We start from the raw sequence: 23,890 nt of genomic DNA on the forward strand, positions 1-23,890 counted from the left end.
AATATTGTGAAATATTATTACGATTTGATATTTAACTTTTAATATATTTTAAAAATGTAATTTATTCTTGTGATGGTGAAGCTGAATTTTCACCATCATTCTGATATGCTGTTTTGGTGCTAAAGAAACATTTCTTTTTATTAATGTTGAAAACTGCTTAATATTTTTGTGGAAGCCATGATACATTTTGTTCCAGAATTCTTTGATGAAAAGAAAGTTAAAAAAACCCAGCAAATATAAATCTTTGTAACAATGTAAAAGACTTCGCTGTCACTTTTGATCAGTTTAATGCATCCTTGCTGAATAAAAGTATTGCATTCTTTAAAAAAAATTCTTACGGACCTCAATCTTATGAACAGTAATGTATACATATTATGTACAATTTATGTATTTATTTTTAATATCATAGTACGGAGCCACACACATTAATTGGCCACGAATTAAAGGTGCAATGTGTAAAATTTGGGAGGATCTACTGACAGAAATGCAATATAATATACATAACTATGTTTTCAGTGGTATATAAAGACCTTACATAATGAACATAACATACAAGAGTTAGGGTCCCCCCTCCATGTCAAGTCGTAATTTTGCGCAGACATGTTTATACAGCAGCCCTAAACGGACAAACACTCTACAGAGCTTGTTTCATCATGTTGTTCTTCTTCTAAATTATTTGTGTTTTTAGAGGCAGCTTGCATAATCACTAAGTTGAATACGCACAAAGAAGTAGTAGTAGAAGTAGTAGTAGTCATCTGGTTTATTAGAAGCAGAGACCATTCTTTGTTAGAAGTAAGAAGAAACCTCATTGCTTGACTGGCTAACGTACTCTCTGCTGTCTCATGGGTCGTTCACACCAGACGCGACTTGCGCGAATTAAACGCGACTATTCACGCATAGTTGGACGCTTGAACATTTTGAGTTTACTCGCTTCATTTGCGCGTGAAATTCACTTCACAACAGACACAAATTCGTATCATGAGAGGGGCTTCTGCCAGGCGGCTCCAGTCTCGTTTCTGCACACTTCCTCTGAATAAACACATCAACTCGTCAGCGGGAAAGTAGTTGTAAAATACGGCGAATAAGCTCAATTTACTGGATTTAGCTAGCTTGTAGTCTCAATATGTGTGTATATATATATATATATATATATATATATATATATATATATATTATATATATATATATCTCAAATTGAGTAAAGAGCGTTTTTTACAACTTACCAGATTGTCCGACCTCCTCACTCACTTTCTTCCAAGCAAGATCCTTTTTATTCCTGTTTCTATAAAAGTACAAAGATGTATCGTACAGCGACGATGATTTTGTCCTCCATTGTTGTTTTGGATTTCTGCCTCCGCTCGCTATGTCGTAATCACGTCACTACTAGAGCAAGCTCCTGATTGGTTAACGCGGCGTGAATTTTCGCCCAAGTTCTGATTTTTCAACTTGCGTGGTTCACGCGTTACGCGCGTCAAACGCCCGAAACACTCAATTTGCACCGCGTCATTCGCGCAAATCACGCCACAGGATGTCTATTCGCGTCTTTGCATTGACTTAACATGTAACTCACTCACGCTTAACACTTCATTTGCGTCTGGTGTGAACGCATCATCAGACGATGACATCTTTGACTTGTGTCGGCCAGACGGCCACCGTAGCTTCTCTATTTTGCTTCGAAAGGGAGGGGTGAGCGCCATTGGTTGCAGTTTGCAACCTCACCGCTAGATGCTGCTAAAATTTACACACTGCATCTTTAACACGGCAGCACATTTTACTAATTCGTTCCTTCGTTTTAAGTAATATAATAATTTGTTCCCGCCGTTTACCAAAGTTTTAATTTGTGGCCACGATATAATATATATTTTTGTATGTCATGTGCGGGGTTCCATAAATTTGAATGAAAATTTAAAACAAAAAGTAATATTTCATATTTTAAGCACAGAAGAATATATTCAATAGGTCTAATTACTGAATATTAAACGTATGCTAAAAAGATTATATAGCACAAATAAGTTATATACGGTTCGTAGAAATCTCCTGCGCCTGACCCCATATGGGCGACCTCAAGGTTGAGAACCTCTTTCAGAGTTCCCACATTTATTGAAAAACTGGATTTTTAAAATTGTGATTTTCAGGCCTGGAAAAATTATGAAATTCATTAAATCCTAAAAAGTTATGGAAATTTCTGAATATATATATATATATATATATATTTTGAACTGCTGACTAGAAATTGCTTTTTTGAGTGCAACCTCTCTAAAATGATTAAAATTCGTACTGCAGTATGAACATCATGGTGTCTAAAGGTGTGGGATCCCTGTTCTATGTTAGCTGCTCATTCGCAGTGCTCCTGTTTTGTATTTTTGCAATTTACGCCCACCTTGCTATGGCACTAGAAAAATGATAGTATGCACACTAAGACGCGGCGGCTGAAAGCTCAATAGCAAATGACTGCAGACATGCATGCCACAGGAACAAATGATGCCCCGTCAAACCTCCCAGTCTAGGCTTAGCATTGTTACTGCAGCACGCCACCAGATTGATGACAAAGCTTGCCTTACGAGTTCCCTTCCGTTAGCGTGTATCATGCTACAGTTAATCATGTAAGCGGGTAATTTTCCCTGATGCCTTTGACAGAAAAAAAGGCCCTATCTGCGTTTGTTCCTTTGGCCTGTGCTGTGTGAATTAAAGTGAGCCTGCCCTGAGAGAGGAGGCCACAGTCAAACTGGAGCAGATAAATTAACACTGGCTGCTCGGTCACAGTTTTTCAGAGCCTGAGGGCAGATAGCCGTATGCACAACAGCTCAGTCAGCTGCAGAGGAGGAGAGAAGGTAGAGAGGGAAATAGCACAGAGCAGAACACCAGAGACCTGTTTCACCCCTGAGATAACGTGTTGTTCGACTCTTGTTGACTTAATGAACCCCTCACGGTATAAATTCTCCTGTTTTGGCCCTTACATGGTGGTGTGGGCGTTTCGCAGGCGAGAGATAACTGTAAATACAGCTGGCCGTGGGCTAGATTCTCTCTGCCTTGATACAAATACTGCGTATCTGGAGCAGCAAAGTTTTGCTTGACCCTGACTCCCTCTCTGACACTCTCAGCTGGGCCAGAGCATCTGCACGATTTGCGCAATGAATTTTAGTATTATATTCGTCATGGTACGCAGTGTGTGATTTATACAGTGAGTTTTGAGGGGTCAGCTTTCTTATTGGGAGAGTTTTTGATCAGAAGAGCTAGTGACTGACGCAGCACAATAAACTAAATATTTGCATGTTTGTTATATTTATGAAAAAATATTTATATTATAAAAATACAAATATACAATATAATTATAATTTAAATGTATTTATACTTTTATTTTTGTACGTTTTTATTATATATATAAAATGTATGATATATGTGTGTGTATATATATATATATATATATATATATATATATGTATATGTATGTGTTTATAGTATATAACATTTTTATATTATATAATGAAATATATATTCCATTTTATTAATATTTTAATATGTAATTTTATATATATATAAAATTTTAATATTTTTTGTGTTTTTAATTATATATATATATTCTGAAAATATAAATATTCTGAAATATATATATTTTTTAATTAACATTTATCAAATGATTATAGGACAGACCACAACAAACCCTCCCAAACACCCCAAACCCTGACGGTACGTGCAGTGAAATTTGCTATTGAATCTTTCACGCCACCCATGCCAGTCTCCGGGGGTAAAGGAGACGATGCACTGAAATGCAGAGTCTTACTGCACACACTAAAATGGTTCTCAGTGCCATGGCTGCAGAGAGGGGGCGCTCCTGCGCACCTGTCGCTATGCGGAGAGTCCCCAAGCGAGTCGAAAGAGTCGCCATACTGCAGGGCCGGCCGGTGGGGCTCAGTAAAGCCACAGTGTGCGGCACGTCTGGCCCGCGCCTCCATGCACGCAGGACTGTTGCATTTACTGGTCCCCACTGAGGACGACATCATGCCGGAAGGACAGTCGGAGAGGACGCTGTCTGTTCGCTCCAGACTCCACGTTCTCCCTTCATGTCTGAGAAGGACAGAAAGAGAGAAAAAGAATGAAAGAAAAAGGAAGGAAAGAAAGCAGGACAGAAAAAGCGCACAAGAAGTTTAACCCAGTGGTTCTCAAAGTGTGGGGGGACGGGAGGCTTGTTCTTAGTTCTTAGATTTCCTTTGTCTTCATAAGACTGAAGCGACTCAGTCATATGGACTACTTTCATGGAATTTTTTGGAGCTGGACAGTTGGACACAATCCTCTCATGTCACTAATAAGAAAATGTGTACAAGGAATGCAATGCACAATCTAAAAAGTAATTCAGGGGACCTGTTACCACTACTTAAAGGGTTAGTTCACCCAAAAATGAAAATTCTGTCATTAATTACTCACCCTCGTGTCCTTCTACATCTGTAAGACCTTTGTTCATCTTCGGAACACAAATTAAGACCTTTTTGATGAAGTAAATTATAATAAATTGTGTTTTTTTTGTGCAAACAAAGCACTCACGTCACTTCATAAAACTGAGTTTAAGCCACTGGAGTCACATGGAGTACTTTAATAATGTCATTACTACCTTCTTTGGACCTTGGAGTGGTAGTTGCGTTGGATCTCTATGGAGGAACAGAAACCTCTCAGACTTCATCAAAAAGATCATAATTTGTGTTCCGAAGATGAACGAAGGTCTTACGGGTTTGAAACGACACGAGGGTGAGTAATAAATTACATTATTTACATTTTTGGGTGAACTAACCCTTTAAATAAATGCATGGTTGCAAGTTAAAAATCCTAATTCTAATTTATTGTTTTAACCCTTAAATGCATACCTCGGGTCTTTAGTGACCCGGGACATCATTCACTACCCTCCTCCTCGTTCATTTTTTAAAGTTATACATCAACCTTCTTGGTATTCCTCAATCAATTTATTATAAAGAATATAACAAAAAAAAAAAAACATAAAATTATAAAAGAATGCCTATTTTTGCATTCATTTTGTGTAAAAATTGTATAGGGTCGCTAACGACCCGAGGTGTGTATGAATGTACGTATATTTTTTCTGCACAACAATAATTGAATCTTAGATGATGGAAAAAAGTGCAATTCACCTTTATTCCACAAGGTGGCAATGTCTGATACACAATGCTGAAGTGACGACTCATTCAGACAGAAAACGAAATAATAAAACAAACATGAAATGGCTCAGCGATTTACTGCAGAGCAAGTACTGAACGCAATCAAATATGACTAACTGTTACTGCATGGATCTGGTAAAGCTGTTAGAGATCGAAATATTGATTTTGAAGATGTTGAAAATTATAGTTTTGAGAATACGTTTGAGATCGCGAATGGGCTCATATTCGTGACCTCAAACATAAAAATAGCCTATTATTTGCTGAATTCACTGGGAAATGAGCTCTGATGAGGACAGTGATGATGGCATAAAACATCTGCTCAAACGGAGCCCTTTCAAGCTCCAAAAGGTAACAAAATATGCTGTATTTTATTCTTCTGTAATTGTTACTCTAATATCAGAGGAGTTTTATATTATCACGACAGGTAGAGATCCTTCCGTGTTAGATATTGATCTGGGTCGATAAAGACCCGAATATGTAAGAATGATTGGCGAAACAGTCATGCATTTAAGGGTTAATAAAAACCTTTTAAGTTGCAAACATTATTTTGTTGAGTTCTGTTGACATAATAATGTTGATCATTACATCAACTTAAAATCATTTGTAATATAAAGTTTCTCTAACGTTGAAGGTTTTGTGGTTACCATTGTGCTGAAGAGTAGACACATGAAGGTAAAAACTACATTGACTCTATAAGCAATGACTGCGCTAATGCCAGTGACAAGTAATATCTAACTTGTTAAATACGTTGTGTTAGCTATAATATAGCTATGTGCTATAATAGCTGTTGATTTGAACTAGATAAGATGAATTGGTTTCAGCTTAAAAATGTAATAATTTAATCAACTTAAAAAATTGTGTTTTTGCTACAAATTATTAAGTTCCTCTAACTCAATGTAGCTTGTCGGCGGAATGTAAATTCACTCAAGGTTGAACTCAATCATAAATGTAAATGTTATTTTTATTTCAGCTAATTTCATTTAGTTGCCAGGCAATATTTCTCATTTTTGTTTAGTTTAAGTTTTTCATCTAATATTTACATTTTATTTTATTTCAGCTTTGTTTCAATTAACAAAAATGTTTTAGTTAATGCTAAAAACACTGCAAGGATGGTGAATAAATTATGGCAAAAGGCAACACAAACTTCACAAAAGATAAAGTAGATCCACTGACAGTAAGTTCATTCTTTTCTTTTCTTTTTTTCAAGTTTTAGGCTATTCATTATTCACAACAGTGAAAACTGACAAAGCATAGTTTTCTGTTTTTTTGTTTTTTTTTTGTTTTTTGTTTTGTCAACGTTATCAATACATAACTGAAAAACTGGCAGACGGATGTAGCTTTTTTTTCCTCAATAAAACCTAATTTGCTTTTTGAGAAATAACCATCTGCCAAATATTATTCAACAAGTACACATTTGGCAACAATACTGTTGGCTGATTACGGAAAGTGAAAATGTTAGGCGCAAACAAAGGTTGTTCTCGTTTGAAAAGGATCATGACAGAACAAACTGAGAACCACTGGTTTAACCCATATGTGTGTAAGAATCAGTTTGAGTGAAAAGCATGAAGTTGGAGCCCTGCGAGGTGATAACCTTTGAGTTTCTCTGCACTCACTCACTCACACCTGTGGCTTGATTCTAAAAGGGGTGAATAATGGCTGTCTGCCTCGGATTCCACATCTAGTGGGTGAATGGAAGGGGAAAAAATGCTGAATGGGATGAAAACAGACATATGACATGGGGCATAACCCCTGACTATGATGAGTCCACACACAAATCCTCTGCTCATTTGTGGTCAAACATTCCACGTCGTCAGGAATGTACCTGTGAGTGGAGGAATGAGCCCGGGTGGAGGAGTTGTGGGATCTGGAAGACTGCCGGCTGCCAGGAAAAGGTGCCTCTGCTCCGTGTCTAATGACTCTCTCAGTTGCCGGTACATTTTTGGAGATATACTGCATTTGGGAAAGAAAAATAGAGCCCTTTTGTAACCCAAAGAAGATATTACATCACAACCAATCTGATTTTATTAAGAAGAGTGACGTACATCTACCATGGGTATCTCCTCAGGACCTGGGCCTGGGTGATTGGGTCCGTTGGCCAGGTTTCGGTTGGGATGATCCACATAAATGTTCTGCCTCAGATGATTGTGCATCTTCTTCCTCTGTTTCCTGGGGGGGAGGCTACAGTGAGGCAGTGTCACTCACTCAGACATCGGCTCAGAGTCACAGTCATCACGTCACATTTAAAAGCTCACTATGGAACTAACGCTCGATGCTGCTGCTGGATTTAATGCTGATTTTAAGCAAAGTTATATTTATTTATTTATTTATTGTACTGCATAGTAGCACCAAAATGTATTTGGCCACTTAAGCCACACAAAAAAAAATAGATATAAATATTAGATAATAAAATATTAAACCGATTGGCATCTGCAAAAGAATGATGCTAGACAGTTTTTTTTTTTTTTAAGTTTGAAAAGTGCTCTCTTTCTTTTAATTAAATTCCATTTTAATTGATATTTTATTATGTAATGTAAAATTCATTTATTCATTTTTTTTAAGTCTTTAGAGTCCAAATACACTCAAAAACCTTCCTAGCAAAATATTTAAAATGCATTTACTTAATTATGTTTAATTTTGTATAAAATTAGTTAATGCCAAAGCAAATGAAGAGTTCCATTGCAAAAACCTCTAAGTACCGTCTGAAAATTTCTTCTTTCCTATGTTTATGTTCCGTTATTTCACTTTAACAGCAATGAAAAGGACTTATTGATTGCCATTAAAGTGAAATTACTGAACCTTAACATAGGAGCCTGATAAAAACACTAATTTTAGAAGAAAATTTCAAATGACACTTACAGGCTTTTGCATCTGAAGTCTTCAAATGTAGCTTTACCATTTACCAAACCATATTTTTTAAAACATTAATTTTGTTTTCACTCAAAAAAAAATGAACTTTCACTGTTGTTAGTTTCACTCAAACATCCTTGTTCACATTATTTAAAAAAACACACGGAACTACATGAACTTAATTTCACAGAGTTGTTTCTACTAAAAATGAGTATTGTCAGCTTTACTTAACAAGTGTTTGTTCAGTCAACTTAACATTGCTGAGTGAAACGCACAAATTAATAAAACAATATTGGGCACCGAAGCCGCTTACACGATACACTACTGTTCAAAAGTTTGCAGCCAGTAAAATTTTTTTTATTTAAATGAATAGATTAATTCAGGAAAGAAGCAAAAAAAATATCTAAATTTCAATAAAGACATTTATAATGTTACAAAATATTTCAGTTTTAAAATAAATGATGTTTTTTTGAACTTTCTATTCATCAAAAAAAAAAAAATCTATTCATCGCAGTTTCCACAAAAAAAAGTTTTCAATATTGATGATAAGAACTGTTTCTTGAGCAGCAAATCAGCATATTAGAATGATTTCTGAAGGATCATGTGACACTGAAGACTGGAGTAATGATGCTGAAAATGTCAGCATCACAGGAATAATTATTTTGAGTTCTAATATTGATTATAAGTATTATTTTTAACTATTTTTTTATCAAATAAATGCAACCTTGGAGAGCATAAGTTACTTACCGACCCCAAAATTTCATACAAGTTCATACTTTTATTTGATTTTAATTAAATACTTGAATTAATCTTAATTCATAACATGTGATTTCAGTGTTGGGAGAAATTTGTCACACAACTGAAATAGAAAAAGAATCTTTTTGAGGCCAGTCTACAGTCAAACCAAAATGTATTCAGACAACTTGAACATTTAATTCATTATTACAGTTTATTCACTATATTAAAAAACAATCTATGACAAGATCTTAGAGTTAAAGTGTCAGAAAAAAATAATCTTAAAGGTGCCATCGAATGTTTTTTTACAAGATGTAATATAAGTCTAAGGTGTCCCCTGAATGTGTCTGTGAAGTTTCAGCTCAAAATACCCCATAGATTTTTTTTAATTAATTTTTTTAACTGCCTATTTTGGGGCATAATTAACTATGCACCGATTCAGGGGCTGCTGGCCCTTTAAATCTCATGCTCCCTGCTCCCATTTACAAAGTTCACACAGCTAATATAACCCTCAAATGGATCTTTATAAGATGTTCGTCATGTATGCTGCATGCATGCTTCGGGTCATGTGAGTATAGTATTTATTTGGGTTTTTATATTTGATTCTGAATGAGTTTGATAGTGCTCCGTGGCTAAAGCTAACATTACACACTGTTGGAGAGATTTATAAAGAATGAAGTTGTGTTTATGAATTATACAGACTGCAAGTGTTTAAAAATGAAAATAGCGACGGCTCTTGTCTCCGTGAATACAGTAATAAACGATGGTAACTTTAACCAACAGTAGCCTACATTAGCAACATGCTAACGAAACATTTAGAAAGACAATTCACAAATATCACTAAAAATATCATGATATCATGGATCATGTCAGTTATTATCGCTCCATCTGCCATTTTTCGCTATTGTTCTTGCTTGCTTACCTAGTCTGATGATTCAGCTGTGCATAGATCCAGACATTAATACTGGCTGCCCTTGTCTAATGCCTTTTATAATGTTGGGAACATGGGCTGGCATATGCAAATATTGGGGGCGTACACCCCGACTGTTACGTAACAGTCGGTGTTATGTTGAGATTCTCCTGTTCTTCGGAGGTCTTTTAAACAAATGAGATTTATATAAGAAGGATGAAACAATGGAGTTTGAGACTCACCGTATGTCTTTTCCATGTACTGAACTCTTGTTATTCAACTATGCCAAGGTAAATTCAATTTTTAATTCTAGGGCACCTTTAATTATGTCAGATAACACTTAAGCAAAACATGGTCAGGTCAAAGTCTCTGAATAATTTTTGGTTCCAAATTTTTATCAATTTTACTGGTAGTCCACTGTATGAAGAATTTTTGGGTATAATATGTCACTGTTTATATTGCTTTCCCCACTTACATAAATGAACTATAGTGTCCTGCACCCACTAGTAAAAATATATCAAAAATATTAATTTGTGGTTTGACTGTAAGTCAAAAAATGACTTTGGGCACCATTATTTATTACTGCTACAGTAACATATTAAGAATTTCATTTCTAAAAGAAGTTTATATCGCTGTATTTTGCCTCATACTTACTTGGTTTTGCAGTAGGCCACCACACAGACTATGCCCACCACCAAAAGAGCCACACAGATGCCGGTGATTGTCAGGACTCTCTTCTGATAGAGCTCCTCTGCCTCTGCACATTGTCACACACAACCAGAGAACAACAATCAGTCTCATTTAAAACTACAACTGTTGCTAAACTCTCTCATAAACAGTTCCTACTGCTGCTGTGATCCTCTTTCATTTCATAGTGTTGAAATCTGAGATATATCATGTACGGGCCGGATTAACATGTTCTTCCTATCGGGCATTTAGCATGACTCAGATCCCGTACGCTCTCATTAACAGCGTGGATATGAGGATTAATCGTGAGATGGGAACGAGGCTCAGGCCTCTACATGGGCTCTAATGGACCAGCTCAGCAGTGGAAACTGCTTGCACGAGGAATAATGCGTATCATTATCGTGGACGTGAGGAAAACGGTCTGTCTGAACAATCTCCCAATAGGCACTGATGATTTCTGAGAGTCCATGGATGCCTTCCTCCACTGGGGGGCATCGTACTTCAGCTCAATTTACAAGCTCAAACAGCATATCAAGAGGACAATTGAAATGTGGATGAATATACAAGGCAAATTGGTTTAAGAGGCAATTACATGGAGGCACAGATATAATCATCAGGGTCTTTGTTTGGCTTGGTCAGTTATAGTTTATGTATTCATAGCCAATTAAAGCAAGGATTCTTAGCAAGCTTTAAATGAATCTTTTGGATACAGTACAAGTTAAGCTCATTTGACAGCATTTTTTGTGCTAAAATATTGATTACCACAAAAAATAGTTAAAAAAGGCAAAAATCTCTGCAGTGAGGTACTTAAACGTTAAAATACACACTGTTTCAATAGTATGGTCCCAATATAATATAAACATTATATGATAACATGATTTTAGATTTAATAAACTTACTGTAGGAGTGATTTAAACAGTTTTACAGCTCAAATACACACTTAAAAAAATAAAAAATAATGATAATATGTGCTTTTATAACATTATAAGCTTCTGCTTTTAAGTTCTCCAAAAATTGGCCCCATTTACTTCCATTATAAGTGCCTCACTGCAACCTCAAATTTGGCATTTTTAACAAAACGAGATAATTTGAATTATTTTTGGTGGTATTCAACATTATGCCACACATGCTGTAGAACAAGCATAACTTGTTTTAAAACCGAATGTTGCGTACAATTCAAAAGGACATGTTTTTCAAATATCAAATCACAGACTATATCCAGCCTTCTGCCTTTTCCTTGGAAATGGGCCTTGGTTTGGTCTCACAGACCTTCCAAAAGGAAGAGAATGTGTGTCCGAGAGGGATGGGGGCTAGTTAGGGGAGAAATATTTCATAATCAATAATGAAATAATCCAGCTGTCGTTCGCTCAGAGCGAGGAGGAGAACATTATTTCTGAAGGGCCTCATCTGTGCTAGTAGGAACAGAGCTGAGTTTGTGATTTAAGCACACAACGTGACTTCATAGAGAGCGTAGTTTACACATACCGTAAAATGGATCATTTTCAAGGAAAAACAGAGGCTGTTTTTGTAAGCAAAGAACAGACGATTGGGAGAGGTCATATAAACAACCTAATTATGGTACTAATGCAGTTTGGCATGCTAGGGCACTAGGATTGAGTTTGTTCAAGCCTGGCAAAATTAAGAACAGAAACTGCATTTAATTTGAACCATTATCAAATACAGCTGCAGAAATCGCACCGGCGAAGCAGAAGAATGGCAAAGTAGCGTGCGAGGATAGAAATAAAGGGAAAAAATAATTCGGCAAAGACAACAGGAAAGAGGCCAGATGGAACAGGGAGAAGAACTTAGATTAGAATAAGGGGAGAAAATGAAAGTAAAGGAACTGTTTTGTTTGAGAAAAGGGAACTCTTATCTGCAGCACTCATCCATATTGGGTTGAAAGTCAAGTCACCATAATCATCTGTACAGTAAAAGACCATCTGGAGAAGTTACAGCTGGACATGACCAGATTTTATGTCAAAGTTTTGCAATCCCTGATGTCAAAAAGTATACTGCAAAAATTCAGTTATTCAGTATTTTTGTTGTTTTCCAGTAAAAATAATAAGAAATCCATAAATACATTGAGAAATTATATTCTCTGAAAGTCTTAATGTTACATAAATTTATACTGGGAAAAAAAAAAAAATGGAAATCCTAAAAGTGCGTGTGTAAGGGAAACTGAACACTCGAATCAACGTGAGCCAAGGCTTTCCAGGTATAACATAATTAAATTCAATGTTAGTACTACTCCAGTGCACATAAATTTACTTGAAGCTACACACTTGTTATGTTTACTGTTCAGTAAATACCAAGTTGGTGTGTAAAACTGACAGAGGTTTACACAAATCACCCCCGCATACTGCTAACTCCTTAAGAACCTGAGACTAGCTGCATACACTTGAAGAAATCTGTGTACATCTTCATGATGATGATAAAAAACTGACTCATTTGCCGACTCTTTATGTCGTTCCAACCAATTCAACAAAATATACGGTTGTCTAAAGTCCTACGTAAAACTCGAACTAACTACGCACGCTGTTAAATGCTCACAGTAAAATTGTTTTGGCAACATTTCTTGGACTGCTAGAAAATTTACGACTAATTTTAAATTGGTAAAACAGTAAGCTGACTGAAGCTTCTTAGACTTAGCAAATTGAATTAATTTATCAATTTTGATCTTTTGCAATTTTTGCAAGGGATAAAATTGGATCCAATTGTTCAAATAGTGACTATATGTGTATCGGTTGCCACATACTTTCTTTTCTAACAACTAAGAGTACAAATGTCAGGCATACTGTGCCCAAAACCACTGATTTGTCCACTCATTCCTGTATAGTGAATGTCACATAGTTCACTAAAGGAGGAACGAGCAAATTCCATTTAATATTGTACAATCTGTATGATGTTACATGTGCGTCATGTCATGAATGACAGAAAAAAACATTTGAACTCTGATATGATCGTTCAGACGATCACATTCCAAAAAAAAATCTGGTTTTAATCGGATTTCAGACCACATATGGATGTTTACAAACATTAGATTCATGTTGTTTTTTTCCAAAACGGATTTGAGTCGGATCCGATTTTTTCTGCCTGTCTGAACAAAGCCTTAAAATCCCACTGTGACGAGACGAGGGCTGCAGATAACGATTCCCATGCTGACTCTTGGAAAGAGGGGCTACTATACAGAGCAACGGCTGATTGACAGATTTATTTGTTAATCAATTTGTTCATTTGCTTTAGAGTCCATCAGAGAGAGGCTATGGAGGTGTGTCAAATGGAATGAGAGCTACACAGTTCAATCTGGAAATCGGAATGAAGGATTGGTCCATACCCATAAATTCAATCCCAAGAGACTCTGCCAGTGCAAAGAGTTGATATTGAGGAGCAAAAAACAAAAACAGAGAGGAAAAACAAGAACAAGATTTAAGAGAGAGATATCCCACCATACACAGGAACACATATGGGCATTATGAAAGTCACATTGTGGACACATCATGCAGATACTAAAATGTGAAAGAGTATAAGTGGTTAGATAATGCAGGTTAGAGCATGTCTGAAATATGAGTTTCTAGAAGACAGACTCGGATTAATGGGTAAGAGAAAATTGCGAGTAATAAAAAAGAATTATAATCAAAATCATCAGACTAGTAGTTTATTTCGGTATTTATTGCATGGATTAGGATCTGAGATTTTAAAACGAGCAGCTAGGTTAGTAGATTTTATTTTATGAATTCATGTCATTGTGGGGTAATGTCAGGGCACATTGTTAGACACTTTCATTTATGTTATTTTAGGGGTGTTATTTCATCTCTATCATTAATATAATTATTGTTATACTACAAAAAAACAGCAAGTATGCAAGAATGCAAGTAAACATTCAAGTGTTCGAGCTGTACAATTAAAATATCTCTGATGTGTCTTACCTGTGGGGCACACAGACAGCTGATATTATTCATAAAAACAATTTGATGCATGTTTATGTTAATTGTTAATGGCAAGATGCTATTTACACTCTGGGATGTGTATATTAGTAAAACATGCGCTATGCAGCAAATATCATGGCTAGACAAATCAATTTAGGTGTTTTTTATAGCCTATTAGACCTGCTTGATTAATCATTAAAAGATCACAAACTCGATTCAGACACAAAGCGATCTCATTTCTGAATGACAACGAAATCTGCGTTGGCGCTGCTGCTGAGCCAGAGAGAGCAGATGTCATGTAGCCTATAGGTATGAAACACACAGTATCATTATTTCTGTGTTACAAATATTCATATTATCACTGAAGTACTGGGATAAAAGTTTATAACTCAGATATAAACACTGATGTCTATGGTAGCGATCAACAGAGTAAATAACGTTTTGAAAGTAACATGCCGCTTCAAATAATGATTGTATAGATTAAACCAGTAGGTGGCGACAAATGACTGTTAAAAATGTATTTGTCATTGAATCATTCATTCAAGAGATTTGTTATCTGGTAATGAAACAGGTGTTTATGAGTAAGTCATTGAATCATTCATTCAATCCGTTTTTTTAAATGATTCAGAATAAATTAACGTTTAACGTTTTAACATTTTGTCAAAACCTCTAGTAAATTGCATGTTATTTTCTTTAGTTGTCTATTCAGATACCGAAAATGCAGTCATCGTGGCCTTAATTGCAGAAGTTTGCTTGTCATAACTGGTGATGTACTGTAGCTGATAATGGCATCAAAATATGTTCTCACACAAAGGGCCCTGCGATCAGGATAATTAGATTATTTGAATTAATGGATGAGCGACGAGCACTTTTCTGGGCAGCTCACCTGCCTAATATTAGCTGCAGGAAATTCCCACTGTTGTCATGACAACATACTTTCACAGACAGATGACTGAGCTTCTTCATTTTTACTATTTAATAAAAAAAAAAAAAAAAAAAATATATATATATATATATATATATATATATATATATACACACTCATCGATCAGGCATAAAATTATGACCACCTTCCTAATATTGTGTTGGTCCCCCTTTTGCTGCCTAAACAGCCATGACCCATCAAGGCATGGACTCCACTAGACCCCTGAAGGTGTGCTGTGGTATCTGGCACCAAGATGTTAGCAGCAGATCCTTTAAGTCCTGTAAGTTGTGAGGTGGGGCCTCCATGGATCGGACTTGTTTGTTCAGCACATCCCACTCGACTGGATTGAGATCTGGGGAATTTGGAGGCCAAGTCAACACCTCAAACTCATTATTGTGTTCCTCAAACCATTCCTGAACCATTTTTTGCTTTGTGTCAGGGCACATTATCCTGCTGAAAGAGGCCACAGCCACCAGGGAATACCGTTTCCATGAAAGGGTGTGCATGGTCTGCAACAATGCTTAGGTAGGTGGTACGTGTCAAAGTAACATCCACATGGATGGCAGGACCCAAGGTTTCCCAGCAGAACACTGCCCAAAGCATCACACTGCCAGCTTTCCTTCTTCCCATAGTGCATCCTGGTGCCATGTGTTCCCCAGGTAAGCGACGCACACACCCAGCCATCCACGTGATGTAAAAGAAACGTGATTCATCAGACCAGGCCACCTTCATACATTGCTCTGTGTTCAAGTTCTGATGCTCTTGTGCCCACTGTTGGTGCTTTCAGAGCTGGACAGGGGTCAGCATGGGCACCCTGACTGGTCTGCAGCTATGCAGCCCCTTACGCAACAAACTGCGATGCACTGTGTATTCTGACACCTTTCTATCAGAACCAGCATTAACTTCTTGAGCAATTTGAGCTACAGTAGCTCATCTGTTGGATCGGACCACACGGGCCAGCCTTCGCTCCCCTAATGCATCAGTGAGCCTTGGCCGCCCATGACCCTGTCACCGGTCCACCACTGTTCCTTCCTTGGACCACTTTTGATAGATCCTGACCACTGCAGACCAGGAACACCCCACAAGAGCTGCAGTTTTGGAGATGCTCTGTCCCAGTCATCTAGCCATCACAATTTGGCTCTTGTCAAACTCACTCAAATCCTTACGCTTGCCCATTTTTCCTGCTTCTAACATCAGCTTTGGAGGACAAAATGTTCACTTGCTGCCTAATATATCCCACCCTTGTAACAGGTGGCATGATGAAGAGATAATCAGTGTTATTCACTTCACCTGTCAGTGGTCATAATGTTATGCCTGATCGGTGTGATCGGACTTTTTAAAAAAAAGTGACTTTTAGTTAGTTATGGAGCTCATCTGCCCATGTTTAAGTGTCCAATGTGCTATTATGGTCAAAAGCAGCTTGGACATTTTTTAAAATTTCTTCTTTTATGTTAGCATTAGCATTTCATGAGAGTAAATCAGTTTTATTTTTTGGATGATCTATTCCAGAGTGTTTATAAAAATGACATATATTTACACAGATGACATGTAATATAAAAAATGGATAAATAAATAAATAATTCTCTTCCCAGGGATCCTAGTCTAAAAGCCCCAGAGGTGTTGCAGTGCTTCTACCAGAGATCAGCTAACATTTTAGCTCTCTACTATGACTCTAATTGGTAGAGCGATTACAATTCTCTCAACAGCGAGTTGAACAGAAAGTGACAGAAAATCACTTTCTCTCAGGGACGACAGCTCTGTGAACATGTCTGGCCTCACGCGCAACCTGCAAACTGGTAATTACAGCTGGCCGTTGCATGTAGAATTTCTGAAACAGACATTTTGTCACATGTTCTCTGTGTTGGAATATTCCTACAATGCACTAAGATGGGGGACACCTTCATTTCTCTCTTTTACCCAGTCTCCCTGGTGCCAAAGTCATTTTTCCTCAACCTGCTTGTATGTACATGCATCTATTGAGCTACATTTATGCTATTTACATTTCCTCAGGTCTAAAAGCCTCAGTACCTGCATTGTTTCAACATCTAATGTTGACAGACAATCATTTCCAGACCTCCCAAACCGAACAGCGCCACAAAGCACGCAAAGGAAGCCTGGTTGTTGACTGTGGAAAAGCTAACAATCCACCCGTGCAAAGACTTGATCCTCTGTCCTGATATAGGTACTCCAGGTTTATAAATCATGCCATTACATGACACAGGTTATAGTGCATGTGTCAAAATATAATTTTTCTTGTTTTGCACCACTTTGAGTATACTTCATAAATTATTCCTTTTATACAGTGTGGAAGTATATTCCGATCTACATGCAACTTTGTAGGCTTTCCTTCGGTTAATTTTGTTAACATCAATCTTTCATGTTGTACTATACATCTTGTCTTTTTAAAAACTAATAAATACATGTTGAGATTAAGGTCATGGTAAAATGTAAACAACGGAAGCGCAGGAACACTTTCGAGAGCACAAAGGCTTGATTATACGCACTATGCGGACTCAAGCGGGAGCCAATAGCTCACAGGCATGAGCTGTCAGGTGTAGTGATCCCTGCGCCTCCCTCTAATCTAGGTGTTATTCTGAAGTTGATGGACATGTTCGGTGGAGACGCCGAGGTGTAGCCTTATACGGTTAAAATGTGTCACCTCGGGGAAGTGGAGCTGTTTAATTTCACAGCATAATTAAGGGGTGGATTTTTGAACTGTGGGGTGTGAGGGGATTTGTGACGGGATTGTGCGAGGGAAACAATGGTGGTACATTGCAAAGCGTTCTTGTTTTACACTGCACTCTTTTGTCAAACTACAGAACGATGTATTGTATGCAGATTACTTTTAAATGATACAAAAATCTGTCCTTGTATTTTTTTTTAACTTTGAACTAACAATGGCAGCATAGGCTATTGCTAAATCTATAACGACAAATCGTTGATCATGCGAAAAACTGAGGTTGTCATCAAACTTGTACAGCCTATTTCATTTGATCTGATATGAATGCTCAAACTAATTATGAAATTGCAGAACTCAATAATAATTTGAAATACATGTAATATACAATTTAGTAGAAAAATCATTTATATGCATTTGAAAGCAGCTTATGTTGCATGCAAGGATTAACCGTTCATATATTCCCCGAGAATCAAACCTAAGACCTTTGCGTTGCTAGCCTCATGCTCCACTGTTTGAAACATAGGAACTAGTGATGCATCAATGTTAAAATTCAAGCCGATAACTATTTTCATGTTTTAGCCAATAACTGCAGTCAAAAATGTTTAAGCCTTTTTAAAAAAAAAAAGATTTACTCAATTTAATTAATAGTAAAATTCCGGCAAATTGAATAATTCTTAGGTATTTAATTGAATAATTGATTAAGAATTGTTTAATTATTCAAATAAAATACATAATATGATAAGATTCCAATGATAGGCAATTGGTCTGTCCACACCAGATGCGACGCGACTACGAGATGCGACAAAATCAATCAAAAACCACAGCCAATCAGAACAGAGTGTGCATCTTGCTGCAAGTGCAAGGCACTAGAGATTAACCTTGATGGCACTCAAGGGATAAGTACATAATCAAATTCACAAATATTACACAATTTAAACATTTAAACATTAAAAATACATACTGAGATGCTAAAACAATCTTTGTCATAGAATACACTTGTTTATTCACAGTTTGAACATTTTTGTTTCCATTTGCTTAATTTCAAGATCTGTGGTGAATTGACCCTTCGCTGGGAGTTTGATTGACAAGCGATCTAACCAATCATAACGCAGAATCCACCATTTTGTCAGACAAAGCAGTCAGGAGTTAAGAGATTAACCTCGGTGGACTTGAACTTAAAAAATGGTGTGTATTTACGCCTTTCCGCATTTTAAACAAAATTCCTTCTCAAGTTCATTCATGTTTATTTGATGCTATAAATCAGTTTACGAGTCGCTTGAGCTGAGGCGCTACAGCAATCTGTCACAACACGTTAAAAAGCCACAAAACGGTATTTATTGTTTGAATTTCTTAAAAAAATTACACAGTTTGAAAGCTGGAACTTTCTTTAATATCATAAGTAACAACCTGCTCTGTCTTGTCTATCGACGTACTTGTTAGTATCCTCTTTGCTCCGCAATGTATTTTTTACTCTGTGTGGTGTGACAGCAGTGGCTTGTCGGACAAAGCAACAATAACTAAGGGGAACATTTTTCCCATTGACTTTTGGAAAATCACAAAAAAATAAGCTCTGTGTTTAACAAAGGGTTATGACACTTACTCGTTTTGTCTATCAAGATAATCTTTACAAGTTAACACAACATTTATACATTTTGAAGCCTAAATAAAGTCGTCAGATATAAAAAGCTAACAGTAGGCTATAAACGGACTACATCACCATGGTCGTGGATCAACGTCACCACCACCAAGCTTCCTCAAACTTTAAAAAAAAAAAAAAAACTTTATTTAAAAACATGCTCGCTGATTATGATCTGTGCTGTGTATGAATACACACACTTTTTCATGAGAAATGCTGTCCATTCGTTTTGTCCAAAAATGTTAGAAAACTGGTGTGTTTTATGTCATAGATCAAAACGTGAAAATATTTAGAGGCGTTGTTAACCACAGACCTTATTTCAGGCGATTTAGCAAAAACCCATTCAAAAAACCCATAGACTTTAGGGTGATGAAACCGGAAGTGCTAAAATGCTAACTCGCTTCCGGGTTTTGCCTACAAAGTGATGTCATACCTGCACCACTCTATTATTGTTGCTTTTAGTACGGCACAAAATGATATTCAAAGTCACATTACATGCTTTTAACATTAAAAAAGCACATAAACATTACCTGAGATTATCATTGCCATACCGTGTGTTATTGTTCCAGCCACGACGTCGCCGAAAAATCGAAACAATTTCTAAAATAGAATCGTTGCACGTCGCCTTCGCAGCTAGTTAGGACAAAAACGCCAATTAACATAGAAAAGGTATTGCGTGTCGCAGCGCATCTGGTTAGGACATGGTGTAAGGATTATTCAGTTCAGTTTGATGGAAATTTTACTGTTAATTGAACTGCATATTGATTAAATTGAATTGAGTGTGATTAAAGTCCTATAATACGCTAAATTCTAAAAAAAAAACTAAAAACTAAAATTGATCATTTTAAATGCTATGTGAAGGTGTCACAATGTTATAACATGTAGCATGATAAATGAATATTCATTTAAAGATTTACTAATGATTACATTTAAATTACTAGAGTTTTTAAAGGTTTACCTTAAGTGAGTATTAGATGACTGTGCATCCTTAATAGGAAGGCTTATTTTTTGTTATTATCGACATTTTTAAAGAATCAAAATATTAGCTCCTATTTTGCGATCGCTATTGTGCCATTTTTATCTAAATTATTAGTTGACCAGTCACATGTTTGTGACATATTATGTTCTATTTAGACACTCTATAGCATGTGTTTATGGTTAGTAAATTGACAGTAACTATATTTCTGTTGTATATGTTAAGGAATGATGCAGCATATTTGGGGTGTTTTATTGCTATTATGATTATGAATAAGTTACTTTTCAATTTAATAAAGAACATGCAATCAAACATGCATCATTGATCATGTTAAGAGATAATGTAATGATGACGCAGGGGGTGAATGACACAATGGACCAAATAAAACTCAATATTTGTTAAAAAAAATGCATTTGTTAAAACAGGAAGTAGATTAATAACCATTACAGAACCACATTCCACATCTCCAGTTTCAGCATGCAAACCAGACTGACAGACAGACAGACAGACAGAAGAAGAAATGGACATACGGTAGAAACTGGCCATAACGTAGGTTTGACAGCGATCACCAGTAAAGTCATTTGGACACCTGATGGAAAGAGACAAAACCATAGAGAGAGAGGGAGAGAGTGTCGAGCAGAGAGAAAAAATGCAAGAGAAAGAGAGAGTGAAAGCAAGAGAGAGAGAGAGGGGGGAAAAGAAAGCAGAGAGAACATTAGGACAACAGCATAATTATGTACAGCAGAAGCAGAGGATCCCACTGAGGCACCACTGTGTCTATTTCAGGACAGACTTAAGCCAGCAAGCCTTGGGATGCGGAAGGAGGTAAAGGAGAGACAACAGTGGTAACTCAGTGACAGCCGGTCCTCTGTTTGCTGCTGTGCATCTCAAGTCAACATACTTTTATTAGGTTTGGGCATGTATAACCGCTTGGGCTCTGTCTGCAAGCACCGCTGGCCGAAGTATCCATCCGGACATCTGGGGGAAGGAGAGGTGATGAAACACAGATATGCACAAAATACACACACACACAGAAGATATTATGCACAGAAATGTCAGAAACACGTCCACACAATCATTTGAAGGGCAGCTATTTAGAAAACAAGACAAAAATAATTCAGAAAGTGCTCTTCAGAAACAAATGATGGCTTGAGAATCAACTATCAGTCAAAACAAGATCATTTTAGTGTAAAAAATTCTCAGAGAATACCATGAATTTACACAACCGTAGTTTGATGTTTAATGTTTTTGAAAGAAGTCTCTTATTCTCACCAATTAAGGCTGCATTTATTTAATGAAAAATACAGTTATAAAAACAGGTGACATTTTATTACAAATTAAAAACAACCTTTCTATTTGAATATATTTTAATTTATGTACTTTATTCCTGTGATGCAAAGCATCATTATTCCAGTCTTCAGTGTCACATGATCCTTCAGAAATCATTCTAATATGCTGATCTGCTGCTCAAGAAATATTTCTTAATATTATCTATTTCAAAAACAGCCGCTTAGTATTTCTTTGGAAACCATGATACATTTTTCTTTTGAATAGAAAGTTCAAAAGAACAACATTTATTTAAAATAGAGTATTTTTGTAATGAAGTCTTCACTGACACTTTCAATCAATTTAATGCATTCTTGCTGAATAAAAGTATTAAAGGTGCTCTATGTAAGTTTTTGACTGTACTAAAGCATAAAAATGCCATAATATGTTTGCAGATATTCATTAAACATGCTCAGTTCACATAATCGTTTCTCTGAAAACCATTGTTACAACCATTGCCAGTTTACCCAATGGTATTTCGCCACCCCAGGTTGCCAGTTGGTTAGTGAATTGCAGCCATGGAAGTCAGCGAACAAACTGGGTCAGAGATCGCAGATTCTACCCGACCTAAAAAGCCTCAGCATCCATCTAAAAATCTCTATGAAGGGGAGCATATTAAAACGTGATATCAACCCATCATAAATCTATAAATCAACTAATTATCTTACAGTGTGTAGGCCTCCTTGCCTTCCAATGTCAATTGAGCTCGCTCCTGTTGCGTGTCTTCAAACTGGCAACCCGCGAGAGCATCAAGTCTGAGGAGGAGGGGGCGGGGCAAACAATATTTTGAATTTGGACTGCAGTATCCATTTCAACCACTAGCTGTCATTCTTACATAGAGCACCTTTAATTTCTTTCTTTTTTAATGTAAAGTAACTGTATATCTTGAGTTTATTTTTCTAACTACATTGGCAAGTTGTTTTAATCTTTAAGCACTAAATTGTGTTAAACTATAAAAAATTATTTTCATGATTTGTTATCACAAAATTTTTTCTTTTGTCAAATCAACCTTTGTCAAATTAATGTGGTTCAGATAACATAATATTTTGAGTTTCTGTTGATTAAATCAATCGCCTTCATTGTATTAACTCAAATTTTTAATTTCAATGAACTCAAAATTTTAAGGCAACCAGGTAACTTACTTTTTTTAAACTCGGTTTAATTCAAGATATATTCTTTGAAAGCTAGTCAAACAAACATATTTCCCAGTTTTGTTTTTAAAATTATTACACAACATATATTTTGCTTCTCAAGTAAATTGATCTTGTCTGGAAAACAAGAAATAAAATTGACTGAAACTTATTTTGCAATCCAGACTAAAGCCTGGATGAACCATGAACCAACTATATTTTCTGCAAGCACCGACAGCCGAAGCTGTATCTGAGTCTAGAAGCAGCACGTCTCTAATATGGTCGCCTGATTATGACATGGCTCTCATTCATGGATTTGATTGGCCAATTATGCTTATTCATGTTATTCCAGTAAACAGATTATGCCTCATCAGTGCGCAATGAGCGATATGGGGGTAATGTTTTCACAGTGTTAATTCCTCTAACTCTGTAACTGCTCTAGTCAGCGAACACTGATGAATGGCCACCTTCAATTTTCAAGACAAACAGAAACCGTGAGCGAGTATTATCTTCTGACGAATGCCGTCCCCCTGCGCATCCCAAGCTGGACCGCCTGAGGCAGGAGTGAATGCGTGGCTGTCCAATAAGTCCATTTACTTGGGAAGCATTAAAACTTTGTTTTCACAGAACATGACTTCTTACCCTGCTGACAAATAGTTTTATCTTGCTTTCAGCTTAAATCTAACAACATTTAGTGAGATCTATGCACAAAGCCCCTGTAAAAGTTAAAAAAGCCCTTTTGAAGTAGTATGTGAGGCATTACGCATGATGCAATACATGCAGCACACACACGAAGTCGTTGGTGAGTTTACAGAGTGTAAAATGAGCCAAGGTTCAGGTTGTAACCTCCTCACCGTGCTGCTACAGAACCATGTCACCGCCTGGCATGCGGTAAAACACTGCAGTTTTAACTACGGAGACCCTGGGAATAACAGCGAGATGGTGAGAGA

The 23,890-nt window shown here is 36.6% G+C and overlaps 2 protein-coding genes across 11 annotated transcripts in view; both read right to left on the reverse strand.

Moving 5' to 3' along the window:
• LOC125252666 (serine/threonine-protein kinase pim-2-like) overlaps nt 1–23,890 on the reverse strand; it is a 681,247-nt gene that overhangs the window by 42,320 nt on the left and 615,037 nt on the right. The gene's annotated exons all lie outside the window — the stretch shown is intronic.
• The window catches only part of nrg2a (neuregulin 2a), a 115,307-nt gene that overhangs the window by 3,776 nt on the left and 87,641 nt on the right, over nt 1–23,890 (reverse strand). For 2 of the 10 annotated variants that reach the window (XM_048166123.1, XM_048166133.1), the window contains exons 5-10: nt 21,015–21,073; nt 13,676–13,699; nt 10,309–10,411; nt 7,205–7,340; nt 6,985–7,112; nt 3,841–4,065 (exon numbers count right to left, since the gene is read on the reverse strand). In XM_048166123.1, coding sequence (XP_048022080.1) covers nt 3,841–4,065; nt 6,985–7,112; nt 7,205–7,340; nt 10,309–10,411; nt 13,676–13,699; nt 21,015–21,073 — 675 coding nt within the window. Of the gene's footprint in view, nt 1–3,840; nt 4,066–6,984; nt 7,113–7,204; nt 7,341–10,308; nt 10,412–13,675; nt 13,700–21,014; nt 21,074–21,385; nt 21,463–23,890 lie in introns of all 10 variants that reach the window. The other 8 variants (XM_048166125.1, XM_048166127.1, XM_048166128.1 and 5 more) reach the window with 8 other exon arrangements.

Source organism: Megalobrama amblycephala, linkage group LG18 (assembly GCF_018812025.1).
Source record: "Megalobrama amblycephala isolate DHTTF-2021 linkage group LG18, ASM1881202v1, whole genome shotgun sequence".
NCBI classification, from domain to species: domain Eukaryota; kingdom Metazoa; phylum Chordata; class Actinopteri; order Cypriniformes; family Xenocyprididae; genus Megalobrama; species Megalobrama amblycephala.